The sequence below is a fragment of the Antrostomus carolinensis genome, unplaced genomic scaffold (assembly GCF_000700745.2).
Source record: "Antrostomus carolinensis isolate BGI_N321 unplaced genomic scaffold, ASM70074v2 scaffold21452, whole genome shotgun sequence".
Classification (NCBI taxonomy): domain Eukaryota; kingdom Metazoa; phylum Chordata; class Aves; order Caprimulgiformes; family Caprimulgidae; genus Antrostomus; species Antrostomus carolinensis.
Genome location: NW_010298876.1, coordinates 115,350 through 139,487, shown reverse-complemented (window position 1 = coordinate 139,487; position 24,138 = coordinate 115,350). Strand labels below are relative to the sequence as shown.

At 34.7% G+C, this 24,138-nt stretch overlaps 1 protein-coding gene across 1 annotated transcript in view; it reads left to right on the top strand.

The window, feature by feature from the left end:
* SPATA17 (spermatogenesis associated 17) overlaps positions 1-24,138 on the top strand; it is a gene marked incomplete at its 5' end in the record, with an annotated part of 84,922 nt that overhangs the window by 29,624 nt on the left and 31,160 nt on the right. Inside the window, 2 exons of the mRNA XM_010162592.1 lie at positions 1,467-1,590; positions 20,592-20,792. Of these exons, the coding sequence (XP_010160894.1) occupies positions 1,467-1,590; positions 20,592-20,792 (325 nt within the window). The remainder of the gene's footprint in view (positions 1-1,466; positions 1,591-20,591; positions 20,793-24,138) is intronic.

Here is a 24,138-nt window from a genome sequence, read left to right as displayed (position 1 = left end):
TGGTCTAGTGGAAGGTGTCCCTGCTGATGGCAGGGGGGTTGGAACTAGATGATCTTTAAGGTCCCTTCCAACCCATACCATTCTATGATTCTGTGATATTTTGACAGGATTTGACCGTTGTCCTAGAGTCTGTTAGTTGGTACTCATTGAGACAACTGAGACTATTGATGTGGACCTGTCTAAATACTCTGTTTTGCTGGAATATTTGAATTACCCAGATATGTGAATAGTATATTTTTCTTTACTTTTTATTTTATTCTATACTCATATGCCTAAAAAACTAAAGTTTACTAACTTAATTAACATTTAAACAATCTAAATGCTTGACTCAATATGCTTGCTGTCTTTGGCACACAGGTTAATTTGAACTAGCCATTTCTTAATAACAAATATAACAAATGTTAATCAAACTAACCTTTTTTAACTGCGTTGGAAAAATTCCATACACATGCACTGTGCACAATAGCATGGAATTTGTTTCTTATAGAACATTAATTCACTCCACTGTTTGCATAATTTATGGCAAGCCTGGCTCCATAAAAAAAAAAAAAAGCCATTGAGGAGAAAGCCTACACCCATTTTCTGTTAAAGTTTTCCTCTAAACATTCTGTTAAAATAATGACTTTTCTCCATTCTTCAAGAGCTGGAATTAGGTACAGTTCTTTATTGCTTTTATGATGGAAGAATTTTCTGTGACCTATTGAGTACACGGACCCATCCATTTAGGTGACACTGTGTGTCTGCAAACTTTTGTCATGCAGTGGTTCACGAGGCAGTTACGTTCCTGTTTCTTGTGGTGGCCTCTACCGGTGCTTTCAGACTAGAAGAGAAAGTGACCTGTGCAAGAAGCCTAATGCTGTGGAAATTCCTCTTAAGGACATTGCACACATAAAGGGTTTATATCCAGTTCTTCTTTACCCCTACGTCCTCAACCTTACAAAAGACTTAAGGATCTAGCAGTGAATGTCAGCTCTTATCCTGTGTCTGCTGTCCTCTCTCATTCCATAAAGTCTCCCTTGTTTACAGATCAGCGAGGTGCAGTGAGGCAGCAGCTGAAACATGTGAACATTTATTTTTAAATCATTTGATGGAAAATCACTAAATTATAACAACTTCTGCTTAGAGAAATTAAAACCAAAATGACTCTTAAAGACAAAAAAGGACATCTATGAATACTGTTTTATCAAGCTATAAAAATACAAAGATTGACATACTCTTCAAAAGAGTAGTATGAACTAATATGCTGTTCATAGTTTTTATAATTTTAATCCTATTTCTTCATAGTTATATCCATATAGAATCTTGCTGCTGTAGAACTGAATGAACTGTAATTTAACATTCAAGTGGTGTCAATATACTGCTAATACATAATAGTGGAATGCTGTGAAGCTACAGAAGGGTTAAAGTGAAATAAAACATTAGCACACCTTTTTTGTAATATAATTAGCAGACTTATTTTATTACAGGAATGAACTCCAAGAGTATGCAGAAATGAAAGAAAATGAAGAGAAAGAGAAAGACCTAGAAAAGAAAGAAAAGGAAAAGAAATACCAAGCCCGAAAGATGCATTACCTCCTTAGCACTGAGCAGGTTGGTAGACCTGTCCCTGACAGCTCATGCAAACCACTTGGGCCCCCATCCTGACAGAGATAAACTAGCAGGCTGAATGGGACATGACTTGTTGAAAAGATATCGCAAAGACACTACTTCGAGTTCAATTTAGTGCTTTTCTATAGGCAAGAGCAGGTACCATGACTATTCTGTGACAGCAGCTTCATAGAGGCAGCATCAGCACTGCTGGCAGAAAGAGTCCAAGTCAGCAGTTTGATCTGCCACTGTGATAACACAACACGAAGGGCATAACCTCGCTTTAAAAACTCATTTTGACTGGCTTATTGTTGTGTTGTTGCACTTGTCAAGAACTAACAAGTTATTAAGCTGAGAAGGGATTTCATTTTTTTTCCCTTTTTTTTAATTGAGCTAATGCTTGTGTTGGTGCTGTGTTCTGCTTGTTTTTAGGACAGACTGTAAATGCAGGTTTTCAGCTAAATCTTTTCCTAGAACTGCCTGAATCAGCTTATTTAGCATGATTGTTTTCACATAGAAATGCCTCATAAATTTTAAATATTTACTGGTTAATTTGTTTTGTATTGATAGAAGTGGTATATTTTTTCAAGCTTTCTTATGTAAGCTGCTTTATAGACAGGTGAATATGGCAGTAGATATACCTTTTACAAAATTGATATGGTTGGTAATGCTTGTGGGTTTGCCTTTTTTAGTCCCCTTTTGTGAACTTTTGTAAAAAAAAGTAGATTTTTTTTTGTCCATAAATGCTTTGTGACTGGTTGTTATTTATATGAATGAGGAATTAACATGCAGTGAGGGTATGCTAGTATGAACTAAGTGCTTGCTTTTCTTAGGTTGTTAATTATAATCTGTGTGTAAGAACTGTTAATCCTAAACAGTGCAGGAAAAATACTATGACATTTAGTGACAGCATATTTAATCTTTCTCTCTGTTTGGGAATCATTTGTGATCTATCTAATAAATACAAATATAGTTTAATTAACTGGATATCAATTATGAAAACTCAATTTGTAAATACAATTTAAGTAATTTTATTTGGAAAAAAAATAGCATAGTAAAATATTAATAAAAAATAGCATTGAAAGTTTTCTGAGCTTCTTTTAGACAGGGGAGCTAGTTAATAACTGAAATTAGCTCACAATAATAGATTCATCCAGATGTAGACCTAGAATGTTAAGAATAATTTGCACAATCTTTTAATATTTTTTTAAACTGTGCAAAATTGTGAATTCTTATTTTGAACAGAAAAATTTATATAAACAAATGCATAATTACCTGGAGTACAAAAATTGTCTGGTTGGAGACATTGAGTGAGCTGTGGTCTAAAAAGATTTTAGTAAACTTAGTTCACTTCTGATGATACTGGCTTAGCAAACTGTAACACATTTTTAAGGAATGGCAAGTAGTTCTTTATTTCAGCAATCCACCTGGAGGACTGCTGGTAGAGGGCAGCAGTAACTATTATGTTCTGATGAATTTGGGTTCCTAATTTTACAGAATTGGAATTTAGCTAGCAGTGTTTTACAGAACAAAAATATACTTGTTTTTGCTTGCTGAGATTGTTTGTGAATCCTGGGACTCAGAGCTCACAGAATTTTTCCTTTATTGCAGAACTGTGCTCCAGGAACCATCTTATTTTGCAGGCAATATTTCAGAACATGAATGAGTGTAAATCAATGCAACACCTATAGACAACCTGAAAACTAACAAAAATATATGTGAAGTAAACTACTTATTGCAATCAAAGACCATATTGCACAACTGCATGTAGTTATAGAATTTGGTATCTTGCTAAGATACCGGGCAAATTATTTCAGTGCAGAATTTACTGGTTTGGTGCTCTGTGTCTGACATTTTAATCTCTATATGCCTGGTCTTCTGACCTGACTACAGCTGCATCTTGCTGTCTTCAAAGGATAGTTAACTGGATTACTAAGTAAGGTCCGTTCATGTCTTAGTAGAACCAGGCAGCAAGAGTCAATACTTCGGAGTGAGTTAAAGAAAAAACACTATTTGTAAGCAGGGAGTATAGCAAATAAGAGGTTGATAAGCTGGGCTTGTCATAGATTTGTGTATTAGCTAAAGCCCAATGAGTTGTAGAGATGATCTGCTGAAGTTTACTACAATCTCCTCGCCTTCCTGCCACACATAATAAGGAGCAATAGTGGAGCTGAGCCAGCTCATGCGTTAAGGCTGCAGATATTCAGGCAGGTTATATGGACAGCATTGCAATATCTGTATTTGCAATAATTGTTTCAAATGTATCCTATAGATTTGAATATTTTTATTACAGACAAAAAGGGTGATAAAAGCATGTTTACTTATTGACAGAAAGGAATAAAAGAGTTGTTGCTCCTCAATTTTAGTAAATAAAGGCATGTCAGGTTATATTTTCTACTCCCTACAAGCTGGAGCTCAGAAGCCCATCTCAGAAGTGTGTTACAGGTTAAACAGGGGGATGTTCAAACATTGTAGCATTGCACAATGTTGCAGGTGATACAGTGATCCTTTCTGGCCTTAAAGTCTCCGAGTCCTTCATTGAATGCAGAACTTGCTCTTCTTACTCTGCAGATTTATATATATATATATATATAAGATTGTGCCCATTCCTAATTGCTAGCATTATTTTACATCTCAGAAAGTAAAACTTAAGAATGTTAGTGTCATGCATGTACATGGATGTCTAGTATGTATATAATAGCATGGCCTATGATGAAGTCAACGTTTTCTCTTTTTCATGAATTAACTTGCTATTCAAGTATTTATTTCTTCCATAAACTATTACCTTTATAAAGAAAAAAAAAAAAAGAGGAAGAAATGGATATCAAACTCTGAATTAGTATGCGTTATTTGCTGTTACTGGTTCCAGGTATATACATATAGTCTTATACAGACAGATGTGAGCTTGCTTTGATTACTTTCCAAGCCAATCTGGAGCTATAACATGGGGCTGAAACCAAACTAATTAGCCCTGTTGAGAGCCACGGTATATTAGCTCAAGAATTAATGCAGTTACACAGCTTCTGGTTAGCTCAAAATATGGGCAGAATAAGTGTGTGCATGCTTTAGACTCAGGAACATGGAGTTTGATCTGCCTACAAAATATTATATAGGCATACCTACATTTAAGTTGTTTTGTCTGCAGTTCTCCCTCTTTTTTGGGGGGGCGGAAGTGTGTATTGAGTACCATTGCTATGAGATTGACATTCAGGGAAATCATTAAGTAATAAAAAATGTATTGTATTTACAATTTTCCTATATATTTTACAAAAAATTGACTGAGTGTATTTCATCATAGAAACTTACTCAAATAAGATTTTTTCCCATTGCTACTTGTATAAATACATTGCATTTACTCAAACATTTTAATCTGCATAAGAACTAAGCAGTTAATTTGAATAAAAGATTTTTAGTATTTTAGCAAAGAAGTTTAAAGAAAAGAAAGTTAAACAGGTCAGACTATTTGCATAATCAATAGTTACTAACAGTAGTAATGTTAATTTGCTGTTATTAATAATATATATTAATAATATAATTATTGACTGTCTTTCTCTGGGAGTACAATGTTAGGCATGCTGTCAACTTCAAAACACAGTTTTTTGCTTTACTAAAAAACAACTACGTATTTTTTTTCTGCAGTACCAGTAATACCCATGCAACACACATCTAACCCAACCCAAATATAAGGCATAAGAGTGGGCTAAAAAAAAGAATGTAAATTTTTATTTGAGTTAGTTAAGTTAGTTGCCAAATAATGTCTGGAGAAATAAAGCATGTGCTCTAAAACTTCATGGTTATGAAACACTGAGCTTTTAATCTACTTGCTATATATACCAGTAGTATCAATAACTAGTCAAGCAACACCTTACACACATAAGCTTCTTTTGTTTGAAGGAAATTTCTCCTGCGTGATTTCTGTAATTATAAAAAAATCCCCAACAGTCAAGTCCATGCCCTTGTCATCACGTGATGACTTATGTTGTCTACTCCACCTACTGGTTGCTTGTTGCAAGAGATTCCAGTGTAAATGTAGCAAGAAATAAATCTGTGAGGTGGCAGCTGTGGGGCTTCCAAACTAAATTCCATTTTAAAAATACGACTCTATATTCCAGATTTTAAAATTTATGTATATATTACTTTTTACTTGGCTGTTTTTACCTTAACAGTCTGATAAATTCTGACTTCATGATGAACATGATAAAAAGTGCGGTACACATTTAACAAGCCTTTGCCTTTGTTAAGAATATTTCTTGCCATTTCTTATTGGTAACACGATAGAAATAACAGTGCAGATATATTTTTCATTGTTTTTATCCATTTTTTCATGAACTGCATTGTAAGTTCTTAATGAGACATGAAACTTATAATAATTAAGATTTTCTTACTAGTCTGTAATCACACTATGCTATTTCCACTACAGTGGTAATGATCCTGTTTTTAGTTGTCAATAATAAATTAATTACTTTTAGAATGTGGTTTTCTATTATAAACATGTTTACCTATGTAGGTTATCCTTCTATATCCCTGTAGTTCCCTGTTCTGTATTAACAAAATTCACTATAATTGAATAGATTCTTACTTCTGCTTTTTGTTATATTTGCAAGTCCGGCCTTCATAGAAAGGACCATCCTTTGCAAAGTGCTGATAAACCACCTTTAAAGTCAATGAAAGATAGAAATGCTGAATACATTGATGGCCCTTTGTAGAAGTGGATATGAAAAGACCACATTTATTGAAGCATGTGGTTGCATGATTCCTGTCATTGGTATTTTCAACTTTCCAACAAATTTTGCAGTTGGTCTTTGTCTTAGAATGATGTTTAGAATTAGAAATATAATAGACTAAATCCAAAGATCAAGTATCAGGCTAGATTGCCGACCTGTATTGTTTAAGTATCTGCTGACAGAGCAAGCAGCAATGCTGAGGTGAGTCTGTGAGTGGGAGCAAGTGTGTCAGCTGCTGCTAGCACTACTGTTGCTACCCAGATGGAGGACCTGCAAGTCCACAGTGTGGTGGGGAGCAGAAGGCAGTGGTAACTGAAAGGAGCCAGAGCAAGAGAAGTGGAGGAAGCAGCAGAGTGGTGTGTGTCTTGTAAAGTTATTGAGATCAGGAACAGATTCTTACGGAAACAGCCTTCAGAGTGCCACAGCTGAAAAAGCCTTTTGCTGTTACAGTTTCTTCTGTCACTAAGAAAAGGATTGGAGAATGCGCAACAGATCTTTTCCCTTTACTCTATAATTTTTCCCATATAGCTAACAGTACTGTTTCTAAACAGTTAAACCACATTTACCTTTTGTCAGAGAAAATGAATATATAACTAGTCCAGAAAGCAGTTCTTTGGGGTATAATGTCTACAAAACTTGGGAGCCTTGTCACACAATCGCAAAACATATTTTTACATTATTAAGAATGTGAAGTTGCACATGGATCACTTAAGCTTATAGTTGCTCTAGCTAGTGGACACAGTCCCAGCCTCATTTACAAACCTGGACTTCCTGCTCTGTGATAAATCATGCTGAAAAGAGATGAGCTAATGTTGGTCCTCTGTTCTGTTAACTATGGAGACCATGAGAAAAAAATTATCCTGCAGTTCTGTGTGCATGCCTACTCTTGATTTATGTGCAGTCTTCTTTCTGTTGGGCCCTGATCAGTTAGAAGGTCTAAATGGGTCAGACTGAAGGCCCACCTGGCCCAGCGTCCAATCTTTGCTAGTGGCCAACAGCATGTGCCTAGGGAAGAGTGCTAAAATGAGGCAGTGGGGGAATATAATCACACGGCAAGAATACTTTTCCAGTTTCCAGCAGTTGGTCGTTCATGGACTTGCAATTTTTTGTTGCATAGTTTTCAATTTTTGTATTATTAAGATGTTCACTTTTTGCCCCTGTATTCCTCCAGTTCCTGCCTCTCTTAATACTCAGAGAAGGAATAACCTAAACAGAGAGAGTGTGTTAAGAGATCTAGACCCACAACACTGACTAGCTCTCAAATTGTACTTCCTTGGAAGATAAGTTCTCCTGTTCTCCTTGCAGTATTGTTTTTCAGCTTGCTCATTTCACAGCATATACTGTCTCAGGTATTCTGCTACAGGAGATTATACAACTGCAAAGTGCCTATCCTTTCTCCACAATTTGGTGAGGTTCTGCGGGTTGCCTCTTCCACTCCAAGCAACGGTACAGTCCATCACTTTCCAGCCCTCTTTAGTAGGGTGACAGTTTCTCCTGATATCCTTTGTCAGTTTGTGAACAAATACTGTTGATAAGCTCCTAGGTGATTTAGAGCTGCAAGAGAAGAACAAAGCCCATGTGTAATAATATGTCCTTTTTGTTGTGAAAGTTACAAAATCTATGACATTTCTTTTAGTAATTGCCAGTAACAAGACATGAGTTATTGTTTTGGATTGCAGTAGGTCCTTTAGTTGTCAGTGCCTGCTCAAGTGTGTCACTGTCTCTCTGTTGAGTCAAAGCTAATGTGCTTAGACATGTGGCTGGTGTTTGCCCATATTTATTCCCATTGAATTAATGCATTGGACAGGATTACTTGAACATATAGAATAGCTGGTGCTGTAAAATAAGGAAGTATTTTTAATGGAACTGTTCTTGACTGAGATAACTAACCCTTTCCAGGGAGACATAAACATGTGAGACAATAACTCTTTAATAGTTTGGTACTATAGAAAACAATTTCAAAAAAACCCCTTCAGAATAATGTTCTGTGAGGAGGAAGGAAATGTTGGCATCAAGTGAGTAACTGAAAAGTTCTAACTTCAGCAATGAAAAGTGAGTTTTCCATTCTTACTCTCTCTGTGTAATGCTCATACTCCATAAGCAATTCCACTTTAGGGTAATGCGAGTAATTTAGAAAACTTCTGTGGTCTCTGGATTAGAGCTTTTGTGTATAAAGGTAACAAAAATGTGCCTCAAGGTTATTGTTCAGCTTTTATTTTTCAAATCAGTTTCATTTTGATTTTCTGTAGTTGTTTTAGAATTCAAAATTATATCACTTTTATCAATTGTATCAGTTGTTATTTCATGTTTGTCAGTTCATAGAGCAAAATATTTTAAATTCAAATTCTATTCAATACTAAGGTATTCTTTTATTACATTTTTCCTGTCAACAAAAATGGCAGTTCATAAACATGACACTGACTGTGTGTATGTCTCCTTTTTATACTACTGGAAATCAGGAATTAATTGTATTGATGTTACTGCACTTACGTCAGGTGTAAATGTTTTAAGTGAGGAAGAAAAAAAAAGCTACAAAATCCTTCCTGGAGCAGACTAATAAATATTCAGAAGACACAACTGATTAATATGCTCCTAATCTAGTGTGCTGTCCTGTAAGAACTTGAAAAACTATTGGTCTAAAATGACACTGTTTGACACTCACTCTGTCTCTGGACACCTGGCAGTTTTATTCTTATGAAGCTGAGGACTCAGTGGATAAATCTCTGGCCTTTGATCTTCAGATCCACAGTTTAAGAGACAAGGCTGCAAGTCTGGTCATTTGAGCTTAGTCCCAAGCGAACAGTCCACATCACAAAATGATTATACATCATTTGTTACTATTGGCAGTGTCTGTTCAAGAAAGGCCAAGGACTGAGCTAGCATGAAGAATGAATTAGCTCTTACCTTTTACATTTTATTTCCTTCCTCTTTACTGTTGTAATTTTATTATCCTGTCTCTAAAACATTCAGGGGATGAAATTATCATTCATTATAAGTACTAATACCTCCTGAAGATGAACTAAAATGGTTATTTTTTTTTTATATGTAGATGCCCCAATCACTGAACATCCCTACCTATCCATGGGTGTTTAATATCCACTCATCATTTCTCTGCCATGAAGTCAGATATTTCTGAGTACTTTCCAATGCTTGTACCATAAAAAATCCCACTTAAATTAAAGAGGAGAGAGTGAGCTTCCCTAGTTCTCAGGCAGACTTGCAGCTACATTTAAATAGCATTAGTATTTAAAGCACTTCATGCTACAGTGTTCTGTTTTTATAAAATATTATTTCCAAAGGTTTCTCAATTTACATTAAATCCTTCTTACATTACTTGTAACAGGTATGTTTGATCAGCAAGCCTTCTTTGTGTGTTCACATCCACACTGGAAGCCAGACATACCAGTCTATTCACAGGTATTCACTATAGGAAAATCATTCCACTTGTGCCTCATGGGGCACTATACACACAACCTCAGTTCACTTGAAAGGAATCTCAGTTAATGTTGCTTAATGTTTCTGTCAAAAACAAGGACAAAGTAAGGTAAAATTAAAGCTTCCAGTCAACTGCGCTGTTTGTGATTCTGGAAGACATGGGACCTGAATAAAGAAAAATGTTTATGTCTAGGAGGTTAGTTCCACTAGGTCTGAATTCCAAAAATGACCTTTAAGTGATTTGCACACACAATCAAAAATCTTTAGTTCTCTTAGAATTTGAGTCTAACTCTTGCCCTTTGGGATTAGTCATCCTGAGAACACTCAGGACTGTAATTCTACTACTCAACATAAGTATAACGGTGATGTAAAAAGAAGGCAAGTGCTGGAATCCAACTTATACCTCCAGAATCTGTCTGGTGCGCACTCTGCCAAAAACATTTAGTGACAAAGTTTACAGCTTCTGTATGTTTCCCAGTTTTGCTTATATCCTTTCCAATCAGCCTTTCTTTTTCTCTAAGAAGTGGTGGCTGTCTCCCTAGAGAGGGCAAGTACAATGAAAGCCAAAACTAAGATTACAAGCATGGTGATCTCCATGTCCAGAAAACAGTGACTCCATAGGTTAGAGAGCAATGAGAAGGGGATAGGGAAGTGCTACTGGCTTACACTGTAACCTACCTCCTATAAGAAATAGATGGCTATGCACCGTTTCAGATGTATTTCTCATCAGTCTCAGTGAAAAGTACTTCCTTCCCATTCACTCTTCTCATTATAGCACAAGTGGTAAGTGAAAGTCCTTCCAAAAGAAATCAGTAATTTCTCCCTTTTCCACACTTCCCAGAAGACAAGATATTCTCATCCTATTTTTTAAAGATAGTGAGTGAATGAGCTTAAAAATAGAACAAATTTAATAATTTGAAGCATGTTCTGCGATAGTATTGCAAACTCCATTTTTCCTAAAGGCTGCTTATTATAAAATTATTTCAGTTTGTTTCATAACTTGATAACTGTGCAAAGAAATGAGGGTTTATACTGAAAAATCATCTGTCATTAGAAAGAACTTAATGCTCAATAGGATGTAAATTTTGAGTGCCGTTCTGTGATTGATCCTACGCAAGCTTAGTTGTTTAAAGGCATATCCATGTAGACATGGCATTATTTCTCAGACCTTCTTCTAAATAGTTTGTTACTAGCCATGTCACTCATACTAAGTATATGTTATTACAGCATAGTGGCACCTCTGATTCTACCATGTATTACAGCATTTAGCATCTCTGTGTCTAGCATTAGTAATTTAAAAATCCACTAGCTAGAAGGTAACTGTCTTTTTCAGCATCTAAATTGCATAATGTCTATTTGTGTGGATTTTTTCTAGACAACAGACTTACTGCTCAACTCCTGTGGGTAGGATTAATGGCAGAGTTTAAAGGACAAGCTGTGTGATCTATCAAAAGTGTACATGCTGAGATCTTAGGAAAACATGACCACACTTTGTGTATTACTGTCAATTGGGGTGGCAAAAGGGTTAGATTCTGCAGGTTCAGAAAACTGGTAAGAGTGAGTTATATATTGAATGTTGGCTTTGTGTATGGTGCGATATACACATTTAAGAAAGAACCTATATTGCAAGGAAATTACAATGTAATGTAAATATCAGCTAAATAGCTCACACACAGAGCCACATTCACACTCATTTGCACTGAATAGAACTCCACTGACATTCCTGAAATTGTTACTGGAATAAATTTCGTTGATGTGTAGTAGTCTGTCTGGTGTTTATACAGGTTTGACATGATACGTGGTCTTGCTCAGGTAATTTTTGAAACTATTATATCAGAAGAAGTACATTCTAAATAAGAGATAAGTGCATAAAAAGAGGGAGGTTAGGAATGGCATGGGAGAAGTCATGAAGATAGAATGCCATACATTTCTCAACAGCAAACCTTCCTGTTGATTAAGAAGTGCCACTGATGGTATCCTTGCTTTAATGAGACTTCAAGATGAGTGATGTGTACTCCAGCTCTTTTGTTTTTCAGCTCTTAGACAAGTGAATAGTATAACTGTAGTTCTTTAATTAACTTGCAGTTTATTCAATATTCAATGCTTTTGTTTAGTATTTAATATATACTGTTAATTTGGGAATTGTGTCTGCCCTGCAATGGACATGATGAAAACTGTGTATCTTCCCCCATCTATTGTTTTCTTTACCTTGATTTTGCATGTTTTCTTTGCTTACAGTTTTTCTATTTTCAGCCATCTTTTAATAAAATCGTAATCTTTTCATTTTTTTCTTATTACATCACTCTTTTCTACTCATTTCTGTCTACCTTTACTATTCTGACTAACATGGCTCTTTTCCCTCTTTGTTCTTTCATGTATACAATACTATCACCATTTATTAAACTGTCACCTCATTATTTATTGGTCTCATTGAAGACTGCTTTGTTAAACATACTGCCTCTTCTTGAGTTTATAGTAATTGTCTAATCCTATAGGTTTGCTACAGCAAATTGTTTAATGAATCTGTCACAATATATGTCCATGAGGGAAGATCCACCTGTAAGCACAATGCAACAGACATAAGAAACTTTGAAAAGAAATGGAAGATTACATCGTGTAGTTGAACAGATGTGTTTTTTGGAGGAGTGTATGAATTTTCTATATAGCAATTATTTTGTTAAGAAAGGAAATTTCTGTATGATTTTCATCTCTCTGTTAAGAAGAACTTCTCCTTTCTTCCTGGTATATTGTTGTAGGTACCTTCTAGTGTTAAAATTCAAAGATACCGATTGGTAGAAGGATTTTTCTCAACACACTGAGAAAAATAGAGAAATTTTAGTTTATTTTTTCTTAAATAGCTAACCTTTTCCATTATGACAATGAGAGTAGATGGAATTTTAATTTTAAAGAAGTAGATAGTATCATACATTTAAATAAGTGTTTTAAGGCTCTGAAAACTTCTCACAAGAATAAATAATTTTAGCCTGAAAACAACTCTGTGAATTAAGGAAATACTGTCTATGTGTTCACATACGGTTATTGAGACATTGAAGAATAAAATAATCAGACATTATTCTTCAGACTAAGCTCTTTAATTCCCTTTTATACAGGGTGGCTGTAGAAACAGGTTAGTTTTCAGAGATTCCTAGAATTTGTACATGATCCTAGAATTTCTACATGCACTCACCCCAGCACTTCTCAAAGAAAAAAGATAACAGTAATGAAATTTCCCATTCCTATTTTAAAAATAAAGTTAGTAAGAAAATTAAAATGTATTTTTCTGCTTGTTTTAAAATCAGAAGTTAAATGAGAAGTCAGGAAGAGAACTTTGAATGCTCTGTCTCTGTTTTGTGTCTTCATCATATGAGTCTTATTTCCCATACCTTCACTCACTCATTCAGGTTATTATGCCTGATCTAGTCAAGTCATCAAGAGGCTGTGTAAGAATCAGATTTGACAGAGTAAGCCTCAGTCAGAGGGAGAATCAATGAAAGGTGGATACATTTTTCGAATGCCTCTGCTTTTCCTGGGCTGCTGTGTTTCAGATATTGTGCCACAATAATCCATGCATTAAACTAAGAGTTTGTTTCTCTCGTCTTGTTGCCTAAATACCCGAGCAGTTGGTACCTGTTTAGAGACTCAGTTACAGTTTTGTTTCCTGCTGTTGAACTTAGTGACTGTGCAGGTTAAAACATGTACATTTAAAACATAATTGCGCTATTATTTTGATATCAAGCAAATATTTCACAGATGAAAAGGACTGAACAAAGCTTTACAATCTGAAGGCAGAATAACAGTAATTAATGCTTCTATTACTCTGTTTAAACAGAATATATATTAAGCAGAAGACAGGTAATTAATCCCACTTGAAAGAATATATGCTATTCATCACTCATTTATGAATTTTTCAGGCTCTGCATAAAAGCAGTAGCTCAAACAAAGCTAAAATACCTTAGGTACAGTAACAGGCTAGGTCCTCCAATTCTTATTTAGATGAAATTCCTGAGGGTATATTCTTTTAAGGATTACAGGATCAGGCCTAAGGAGTAGCATTAGCTCAATGAGAACTGAACCTACATTTATAAAGCTGGGTGACATTTTTCCTGTTGTCAGCCATGATAAAGATATTGTATCTCAAACTGTAATGTTGATCCACACTATGGTATTTTTCAAATATCTGAATAAAGTTTACACTGTATTTCTTAATTGTTAATATGAAGATACATTCATATTAGTTAAAAAAATTCTCAGATTATTCCTAGTAGAATACATCCTATTGTATCTTAAATATATTGATATTTCAAATTTGAGTTCATGGACATATTTTGATTATACTTGTTGCTAGAACAGTATTTACAGGATTTTTATGGATGACTCTTTCATCAATAAATTTCATATTAAAGATAATATCATTTTATTTTCACTACATATGGAATATTCTGTCAGCCTGTAGTAAACTAGTTATTTAGAATTTTTAAATTCCTATCCTTTTACAGACATGGTTGCTGCATCATTTAAACATGTTTTTTCCTTGTGAATCATTAATGTTTTAAAGTATTTCTTTTACCTCCTAGAGAAACTATATCTGGGGATTAACAAGATTGTTCACTGGAATTCATGTGGAAGCATAACTGCAGAAGCTGAGAAATGATCATGTTTCCTTTTAGTTCTCAGCAAGAGTAATTGAATGTTGAATATCTTACTAAACTCTGGACTGTGACAGTGTGTTAACACTCTGACTATCTCCTAACAGCAGGGCAATTATTTGCTGAGTGGGATTTTTATAAATCCCCTGGCAGTAGTATGTCCTGATAATTATGATGAAGTGCACTGGTCAGTGTTGATTCAGCAATCCCATCTCTAGCAAATATTTCATTCACAGCTCTCCTTCATGCTTTTACTTTTATGGCTTTTAAAGATCTCTTACCTCTCCTCTCAGCTTGCTTAGGTTTGGGGTTTTTTGTTGGGTTTTTTTTTCAAATTACAATAGAGGAAAAAAGGATTTTCAAGTTAAGTCCCTATTTTGTTGAAATCTTTTTCTTCTTGTTTGACTCCTCATTAAAACACCAGAATGAGGAAGTAGGACTTTATTTAGCTTCTTACAGTGACAACCACTTACAAAGACTTCCTCCCTCAAAGCTATTTTTTCAAGATTAAATGACTGTTAAATGAAACATTTATATTCATGATATATGTTGATTATTTCAGACTTTCAGAATTGATATGGAAAAGTAATTAAACTAGAGCATACATTTATTGTTATTTAGCTAAATTACAGTAAAAATATTTATTAAGATATGAAGAAACACTTTCTATTGACTTCATGCTTAGATTTTATCTTCAGCTCAACTTCATAGATTTTTAATTTTGCATGTGTGGAATTATTGGCAGTGCAGTAGCTGCACTGTATCTGTTAGGGTATATTTTGTTTGGAATGTTATATGTAGATTTCAAAAGCTCTGTCAAGAAATAAGAAAGAAGAATAAGAAATAATTAATTCATAAATAAATATTGCATCATTTAAAACTATTCATGTTTTATTATACCACTTGGGAAGACCAATCTTTTCTGAGGAACTATCTGGCATAACCAACACAGCCTTGTCTTTCCCTTTCTACCTGCACATTTTTCCTTCCTTTCTTTCTTCCTTCCTTCTTTCTGTTTCTTTTGCTGTTCTCTTCCTTCATAGTTTAGCTTTCAAGGCAAGCTCCTTAATAATTTTTTGTTGTATTCTGGGAAAAAAACAGTTAAGTCTTTCCCTCCATACAGAAATGATAAACAGGAAAAGGCAACAATGGATATTCTACAGCATAGGCTAAATATAGAATTAGAGGTGAAAGCAAAACAGAATTAAAAAAAAAAAACAAAACTGACAAAACCAAAATAACAAATCTTTTATTTGCTAAAGTTCATTAAATTAATATTTGTTTTCCTATGTCTTTTTTTTTTTTATATGCCACCATTAATTATAAAGATAAGAAAATGATTGGGAGGAAACTAAATGATAGAGTGTTAGAAATGCAAAATGATTCAAAATATTAATGTAATGCTAAGGATGACTGGGTAACAAATGGTACATTTGCTAGTATGCTTGACCTGACACAATTAATATTCCAGGTCATGCTTGGGTTTCCATGATGGAAAGTCTGAGGCAGAGAATTCTAGGGGAAAAATATATCTATTGTATAACTCATTTCTCTGATTTTTTTTTTTTTTTTTTATTTTCCCTGACGAGTCAGAACCATAGTCTTAAAAAAAATAATCTGTGCTTTCACACCTCATTTGCCATATTCACCACTGGGCCACCATTCACCAGAAGGGCCCGATGCAGGGAGGTCAGCAAGAAGCTATTAGCAGAGTACCTTCCTGAGATTTCTTTGGTCTTATTGAGGTGGAAGTTAGCATGACAGTACTGCAAATAACTCAGCTGCAGGTTTTTTAACAGCTAGCACAGTTTTCCCCATAGTGTTTGGCACTTTAGAAAATTGTTCCTGGAAATGAAGTCCCAGAAAGCTGGCTTTGAGAGAGGCCTTTCTTAGCTCTGAAGACCATGGGTAAAGAAAAATGTGTCGTTCTCCCTGCACACAAGAGGTACTTCTTGTAACCCATCAAAATATTTTGGAGGGCAGTGTATTTTATTATGGACTAGAGGTGGGAAAAATATTGGAATCAAAGTATGAGGTAATATCTCAAGACAGGTATTTTTCTACCATTGAAAAAGCAGTATTAACTACAATGGTTTTGTAGTTGAGAGAATATTGTATTAAATTAGAAAAGAGATAAAATAACTCTTTTAACACATTGTACCAGTCTCAAGAAGATATGCAAATTTATTAAGTACCAAAGACTTGATTCTCAAGATTCTGAGATTTCTGCAGACTGCCATCTCCCTGCAGAGGATAGGATGAACAGGGCATCCATCAACATACAGCACAGCTGCAAGAAATTGCAAAAATAAGACTCTGATTTGCAGAGATATAAAAAAATGAACGGAAGCAATTTTGCCAGGTATTGGTATGAGCTGGAAAGCAGAGTCAAACTCATCCCCTTTTCTCTCCTACCAAACTTTGGCAATTTTAAATCTAGACCTAAAACTTTGCCACAAACCTTGGGGAATTTTGAGTAAATTAGTATTCATTTTATCTATCTATCTAGATACTAATTCTGATGATTGCTCTGCTATCTGTGTTTGAATACTTGAACATATATAATTAAAATGTAAAGTAATTAACAAGGATTGCTTCAAAAATTATTATTTAAAAATGCATTTCATAATTGATTTTGACCCAGATCTTACAAAAAGTTTGAGCTGTAAAAGAAGCAACAACTTTTAAAGTGTCCAACTGGCCTCACTAAAACTCTAATTCCATTTGCATAGTTCATATGCTATCTATGTAAAAAAAGAACAAAAGGTGGCTCTTTGTTAAGGCACTTTTTCAGCAATAATAATTCAAAAATCCACACTGAATCTGTGGATTTTCACACCTATTATGGCTAATTTTGGTGTCATTAAAAGTGCTAAAAGCCAATCCTATTTGTGCACCTTGAGATATTCAGCAGCATTTCACAGTGTTTGAACCCTTTATGAGCTATAGTTTTTTCTGCTACATTTAAACAAAGAAATGTTGAGTAAGATTTACATGGTATCTCAATATAGATTACAAAATGCAGTTTGAGAAAGCCATTACACTCATGGAGCCATTTGCACTTGCTCTAAGTATGACTAAGAGAAGCAATGCCATTTCTTAGAGCCCAGATAGCGTAACTCGCTTTATATTTATTTAAGTTAAAGAGTTATTTAAGGTAAATAACTTTAAAGTTATTCTTGCCTGTAATTCTTCAGAGGAAAAATGTTTAAATTATTTAAGATGTTCTATTTTTCCTCTTTGGGGAAACAAAAACCAAAAACCAAATCTGTGCTATGCAGATTGAAATAATCTATTTTTTTTTAATAATATCCTACTGAATTTGTTCTTCAGCTTTTTTTTTTTTCCAGTTTTCTTTTTTAAGGAAAAGGCTTTAAAAAGGGTGTAAATTTTGGGTGGGTACAGCTCTGATCAGGATTTTCTACTGATCAAGAAATCCATGCCTGCCAACTTCAGAGAGTCATTATTATGCCATAGTGGTTTATTCTAGATTGTTCTGATTCTCAGTGATGCACATGAAGACATTTTTCTTCTGGAAAACATTTACATTTTCAGTGATATTGTAGTTTTTTATAAAATATGTGTTTCCCTGATGTACTGTGAGAGAACAGTATGTTTCCCACTAGTTGGAGACCTCTGCAGACATGTAGCATGGCTCGAGCACACAGTCTCCACATGGATACAACAGCTGAACGTAGATGGCATAGGAATGAGTGGAAAGATAAAGTAACAATACAATGACCAGTTCAGTGAAATGTGAAAAAAGGTAGTCACAGGCAATCACTTTTCTATTTTACTGTCATCAACAAAGTGAAGGTAAAATTTCATTGATCAGAATGTAGGCAGATCCGACGGCTATGATAGGACTAAATGGGTGAAGACCCATAATGACCATGGTGTAGAGTTGGTTTGTGTATCTCCAGCATGAAATCTAATTCATGTGGAAGACCTTGACTGTGGCGTTTTATATTTGAGAGAACCTGTGTGACAAGTATATAGTTTAAATCCGTGGAATAATTGTGGATCAGTGCAAAGAAGCCCAAGACAACATATGGAAATTGTGTCTATGTAGTGCTTACAGGTCACCAAGAGTTCACAAGCAAAAAATGTACTGGGCTGATAAGAAAATTGCAATAGGACAATGTTTTCAATACTTACAAACATAATAACAGCATTAGGAGAATCTGTAACTGTAGGAGATGTTTATGTGAGTGAGACCCAGACTTACAGAACCGAAAGTCTAAGATGCAGCTGGGTTTTATAGACCCTACAAATGGACCTGAAATTTCTCATTCGCTCCAGTGATTTTGCTTGCCTGCTACTTGAAGTATGGATCCCTACCATTTTAGTTTGGCATTCTGAAGAGCTGAAGGAGCAACCAGTGGTTGTTTAGTATACATATTTCTTCCACTTATCTCTATTTGTTTCCTCTTTCCCATTACACATTTAGACTGATGGTTTAGTGGAACAGTTTATAGGGTTTGCACTAAGAGGGAAACATATAACAGAGAGCCAAAATAAATTGTCATTAGGGCCAGATCACTTACAGATATGGGGAATATAGCCCATAAAATTTTGAATAGCCCAACATTATTTTGAATAAGCTATCATCTCTGAATATTTTTGTCCATTAAACAGTATGTTTTGTATGGGCCTTATTTAACTGTTTTGACACAAGAAATTGAAACTTCCCAGTAGGATCTCTTAATGAAAAATGCATTAGAGCTAATTGAGGAGTATTCAATCCTCTCAGTCCCAAGAGATTAATACTTTATGAGGAAGCTGATGCTCTACTTAGTTTTCTCATGGGTCCTCAGTAGTGTTCCAAAGGAGAAACACAAGATTTTAAGCATTTACTCTTTCCTTTACCTTTCCTTACATAATGAAACTGATTTATTTTCTGACTATTTTTGTTCAATACTTCTAAGCAATTAAAATTATTATAAAAGCAAGGGACAATATATTTTAACCGAGCAAATATACTTTAAAAGTTTTAAGAATACTCTGAGAATACTGTTGTAGAAAATATCCTTAAAAGAACTCAGTATCTTTAATTTTTGCCAGGTGTATTTTAAGCCTATAGCATCCGTTTTACAGATTTAGTGGCTTTGTGCAATATGGTAAAGGGATTCTCATGTTTAATCATTCATAATTAATTCAGTAAACTCACATATGTCTGAGAATTGTTCATATACAACTGATAAAATCCCTACATTTATAGGAATGATTTTTCACATAATTTTGACTTGCCAGATATTCACAGGTTTTTAATGATGTAGATTACTTGTTCAGAATTTGAAACGTATGCTTTATATTAGTAATTGTTATATTAGATCGCTCTAGTGATGCAATTAATGATGTATCCTGAAAAAATGAAATATCAAATTTAGTGAAGAATTAATCTTTCAGTTTAGTTCACAGTTCAGAATTTTTTTTTCTAAATTTTTGTTTTTCACAAATTTTATACTATTAAAACTAAATACATTTGAATAGCTCAAGGAATTTAATGTGAACATTTTGTTGGAAAAAAGCAATCACTGGTTTTTGATGTTCCGTAAATTTTCTTGTATTTTCCCTTAACTGATCACTCAGTTTTACTTTTAAAAATGCTGCAGTTGCCACTGTCTTAGTACACATTGTGAGTCAGCTAGCATGGAGTTTAAAGGGACAAGAATTATTTTCTCTTTCAGTATGATTTTGGAAAGAATAGGTAATATATTATTGTTGCTATTGTGTATAGGATTTTAAATTTTAATTTAAATTAAACTTTAAATTTCAAAACAACTATAATATTTTATCTTTAAAACTAGATGCAAATTTGCACACTTTTAATTATTTTTTTAAGGGAAAACTGGCATGTTTTTTGTGCTGTGGAAGGTGGAAGATTGAATGTGAATGAAAGAAAATATGAGTTTGAGATACAGGAAGCTCTTCCTTCCATAAAATTAAAGTTACCCCGATTTTAAGAGCTGAAAACCAGATTATATGTTACATTATCCTATTTAAATCCTTTTGTAACTTTAATGCAGTCCCCAGAGATGCATTTAAACTATAGATCTAACCCATGTCAGTAGTCATCAAAAACTTTGTGTTGAACTGTTTATTATATTGGTTTTTTAAATTAGTTTGGTTTATAGAATAAATGCAAGAATGAGTTTTAAGTTAGTTGAAGTCAAAGGTAACCCCATCTTCTGTTCAGATTGCAGGCATATACAACTCGCCGTTCAGAAAATCCCCAGATCCGATGGAACTGCTGCTACGGAAGTCAAAGCCATTGAGCCACAGACGGCAGCAAATGAGCTCTCTCACCGATGAACTCTATGACTGGCCAACTTGTAGAAGGCCTCCGACTTTCTCCACAGAACAGCCTCTGCCACCTATTGGCAGACAGAAACCTCAGGTAACATTTTTCGGTGTCTCTGAGGCAGCTTTAGTTTGTATCTTTTATCACAGGTTATCATAGAATATCTTGAGTTGGATCATGAAGTCCAAAAATCCCTTTTATAGATTTGTTTTTTATATATAGATCTAGTACTTGCATTCAGGATATAAAGTCTTTGAAATAGATTTGTCTTAAAGAAAAAGAAATCTAGGTGGTATGTAAAAACAGGGAAATATATTTCTTTAGACTTTATTTTTGTTTTTTTGGGGAAAAAAAGTAATTTCCAATATTTCAAAGGGAAGACCTGATATAACTGAATATCAATATTATGATTCATTACAGGTAAAATGCTTAATTTCCAATTATAAAGCAATGAAAATGGGAGAAATTAAAGGTAACAGGACAAATTAACCAGTTATCATAACATTTTCCTCTTTTTGTAATTGTTTTACAAATACTTTTTGCAATATGAAGGCCAAGAGACATCCTCTTAATGTAGAATAGTTCCTGCTATTTTGTGTTCACTAGCTGTATGTCAGCTGTAATTGCAAAAATTTCTACATTTTGTTCTGCATCACAGCCAAGTTGCCCAGCTCCCACTGTCGTGGTCTCAATTTTAATTTCAGTTGATGCCAACATATGTTGCATAATGCTTTTTTTTGTCTTCTACAAGCTAATGGGGATCTCTGAGATGATGTATCAGAGTGAATGTCCCACAAGATGGCAAAACAGTTTTTGCCACCTTACTATCAAAACCTAAGGGGAATATACCCAATACACAGAGCAGATAGACTTGTGAGACCTTTATCTTCCTCACTTGATGACAGTACAATGACATATATCTTTTTCAGTAAATGCCTGATACAGGTACTTTTGGGATAGAAGTGTTCTGTCTTTCCCTTTATTCTGAAGAATTTTTCAGTTTACCCAATCTCGTGAACCTTCTACTTACCTCACACATACACTTTCAGTGCCAGTTTGACTTTGAATGACCACAATGTCTTCAAAACATCTTACACTTTTTTAAACTCTGTCCTATATTTAGATTTTCTCTTCTGTATTTTGCTTAGAAAGACAATGCTTCTAAATGAGTCCTTCTCAGTAACTTTCACTGAAGCTATCATTTAGCTACAGAAATTAAACAACAATAATGAGCAATAAGCAATATATAATATATCTTTATTGGTATTTTACTCCTCTGAATCAATATGGTTATTTTCACTATATTATTACAGCCGTTGGTAGAGGTGATTTGAACACAGTCTTAAGTTTCAACTACTGCTGACATCAATCTCTGCGTACACATGCCATCTGCCACAAATTACCTGTGGTTTATTGATTGCATCCACATTGTTCTTTAGTGGGGACAGCCGTGGGTGTGCTGGCTAACCCACAGAGAAGAGGCTTTTCTTGTCTTTATGTCATGACTGGCTTGTCTGTAGCAGGACAAGTCTGTATCAGTGGTAAGACATGAAAGCAAAGGCGATTGGGTTAGAGCATGAGAAGAAGATGCAGGCCTGCCAGAATAACTCTGGAGAAGTAGAGGTGAGCCACACAGAGATCCACACTGCTTATAACAGTAAGGATCAACTTCAGGGCAATTCTCCACCTTTTGTCCTTCCCTCCTTATGTTTTCCCTACCTTGACTGCTTCTTCCTCACTGAATGAACTCATTTACTCGCATTACAACTGAGACAAAGTGTGAGCCAACAAATAGTTTGGGTAATTGGGTGGCTTGGAGTTGAGATAGATGTGACATTATAACTTTACCTTCTGGGACCAAAGGGATTATGATGGTACTTCAGTAGGATGTGACTGAATCCACTGTCTCTCAGGATAGAAGGGAAGATTTTGCCTAGTGGACATGGTATAGGAGTCATGCTTTTAAATAAAGAGAGGTTTTCCATTGTTAAGTTGCTCTTGCAAAACCACTTTACTGTGTACAAAGTATCTTACAAGCTTCTATTTGGATTTCTAATATTTCATAGGCCTTTCTAAGTTCAGACACATGCACAGCAGTCATGCACAGATAGCCTTTTAGAACAAACCAGAAGAGTTCTGTTTATTTTCTGCACCTCAAAGAGGGAATTTACTATATAATACTTTAATCCTTTCAGCACCCTGGGATATACACTGTGGGGTAAATTTTCAAAGCACAGCGCGTGGATTTAGCTGCGCGACTCTTATTGATGTTAATGGGAGTCACACGGCTAAATCCCTGCACAACACTTTGACAATTTAGGGTTGTATGTCTAAGAAAAGGACACTGGTTTGAGCTGATGAAACAGCTGGAAATGAAAATCCATCAGAATGCATCATCCTGAAAGTTGTCTGGTGTGACAATAAGGAATTTAATTGCTAGATATACTTGTGTCCTAGTTCTCTGTGGTAACACTTTTTGGCACCAAGCTTCTTTTTCTCTTATCTGTCAGGCCCACTGTGAGGTACTTGTTACTTCACTGTTCTTTCAGGTATCTAAAATTTGTATTGCCCACAGGGTTGTGTATTTTATATGAGAATATCAATTATATATGTTTAAAAGAACAAAAATCAGCTGTCTATCTATCAGCTTTCTCTTAGGGAAATGGATATTTAGCATTTTATAGGTAAGCTCTGTGTGTGTAAGATAGTGTATTTAAAAGAAAACTTTTAATGATGCTTATACATCAGTTAGATCTAGCATTTTTATTACCAAGTTAACTAGAATTATAGTTTGGTGGAAACAGAGATAATGCTAAAATTAGTCATCTGTTCATTAAAAGGCATTAGTATCAACAAGCACATTGCCATTTTTAGGAGATTTTTTACATGCTGCTAGCTGTCCTGGAATGGGGTCAGTGAAGAACGTATGATTTCATGTAGATCATAATTTTCATCATGAGTTTCTGATTTTATGGTAAAGCAGTAAGAATGGTGATCTACTAACCTTCATTTGGCAGACCAGCTGGTAGAGAGATTTATGCTGCTCAGTACAAATTCCAAACATAGACCATAGAGTTGTGTGAGTTGTTTTCAGAGTAAAAGCTGTTGGTTGACTCCCTCCCTTCCTTTCCTAGCCTGACCTCCCCAGGAAGATTTCAGTTTTGAAGCAGGATGCCTGAAATTCTTGCAGGCACTGCCAATTTTAAAACATTTCTAAGCACCATTCTACCATAGATTCCACAAATCTTAATCTTGTAAAATGGAAACAGGTAATGGATTTTTTAGAGGTCTTGTCATCTTAGATATATGCCTTAGGTGCCTCTTCCTAGGTAAGTTTCTTCCAATATACTATTCAGAGGAATGGAAAAATCTGCAGGGAATATTTAGAATTATCTTAATATTCTAATATTTATACCCCACTTTCATTAGTGATGACACAGCC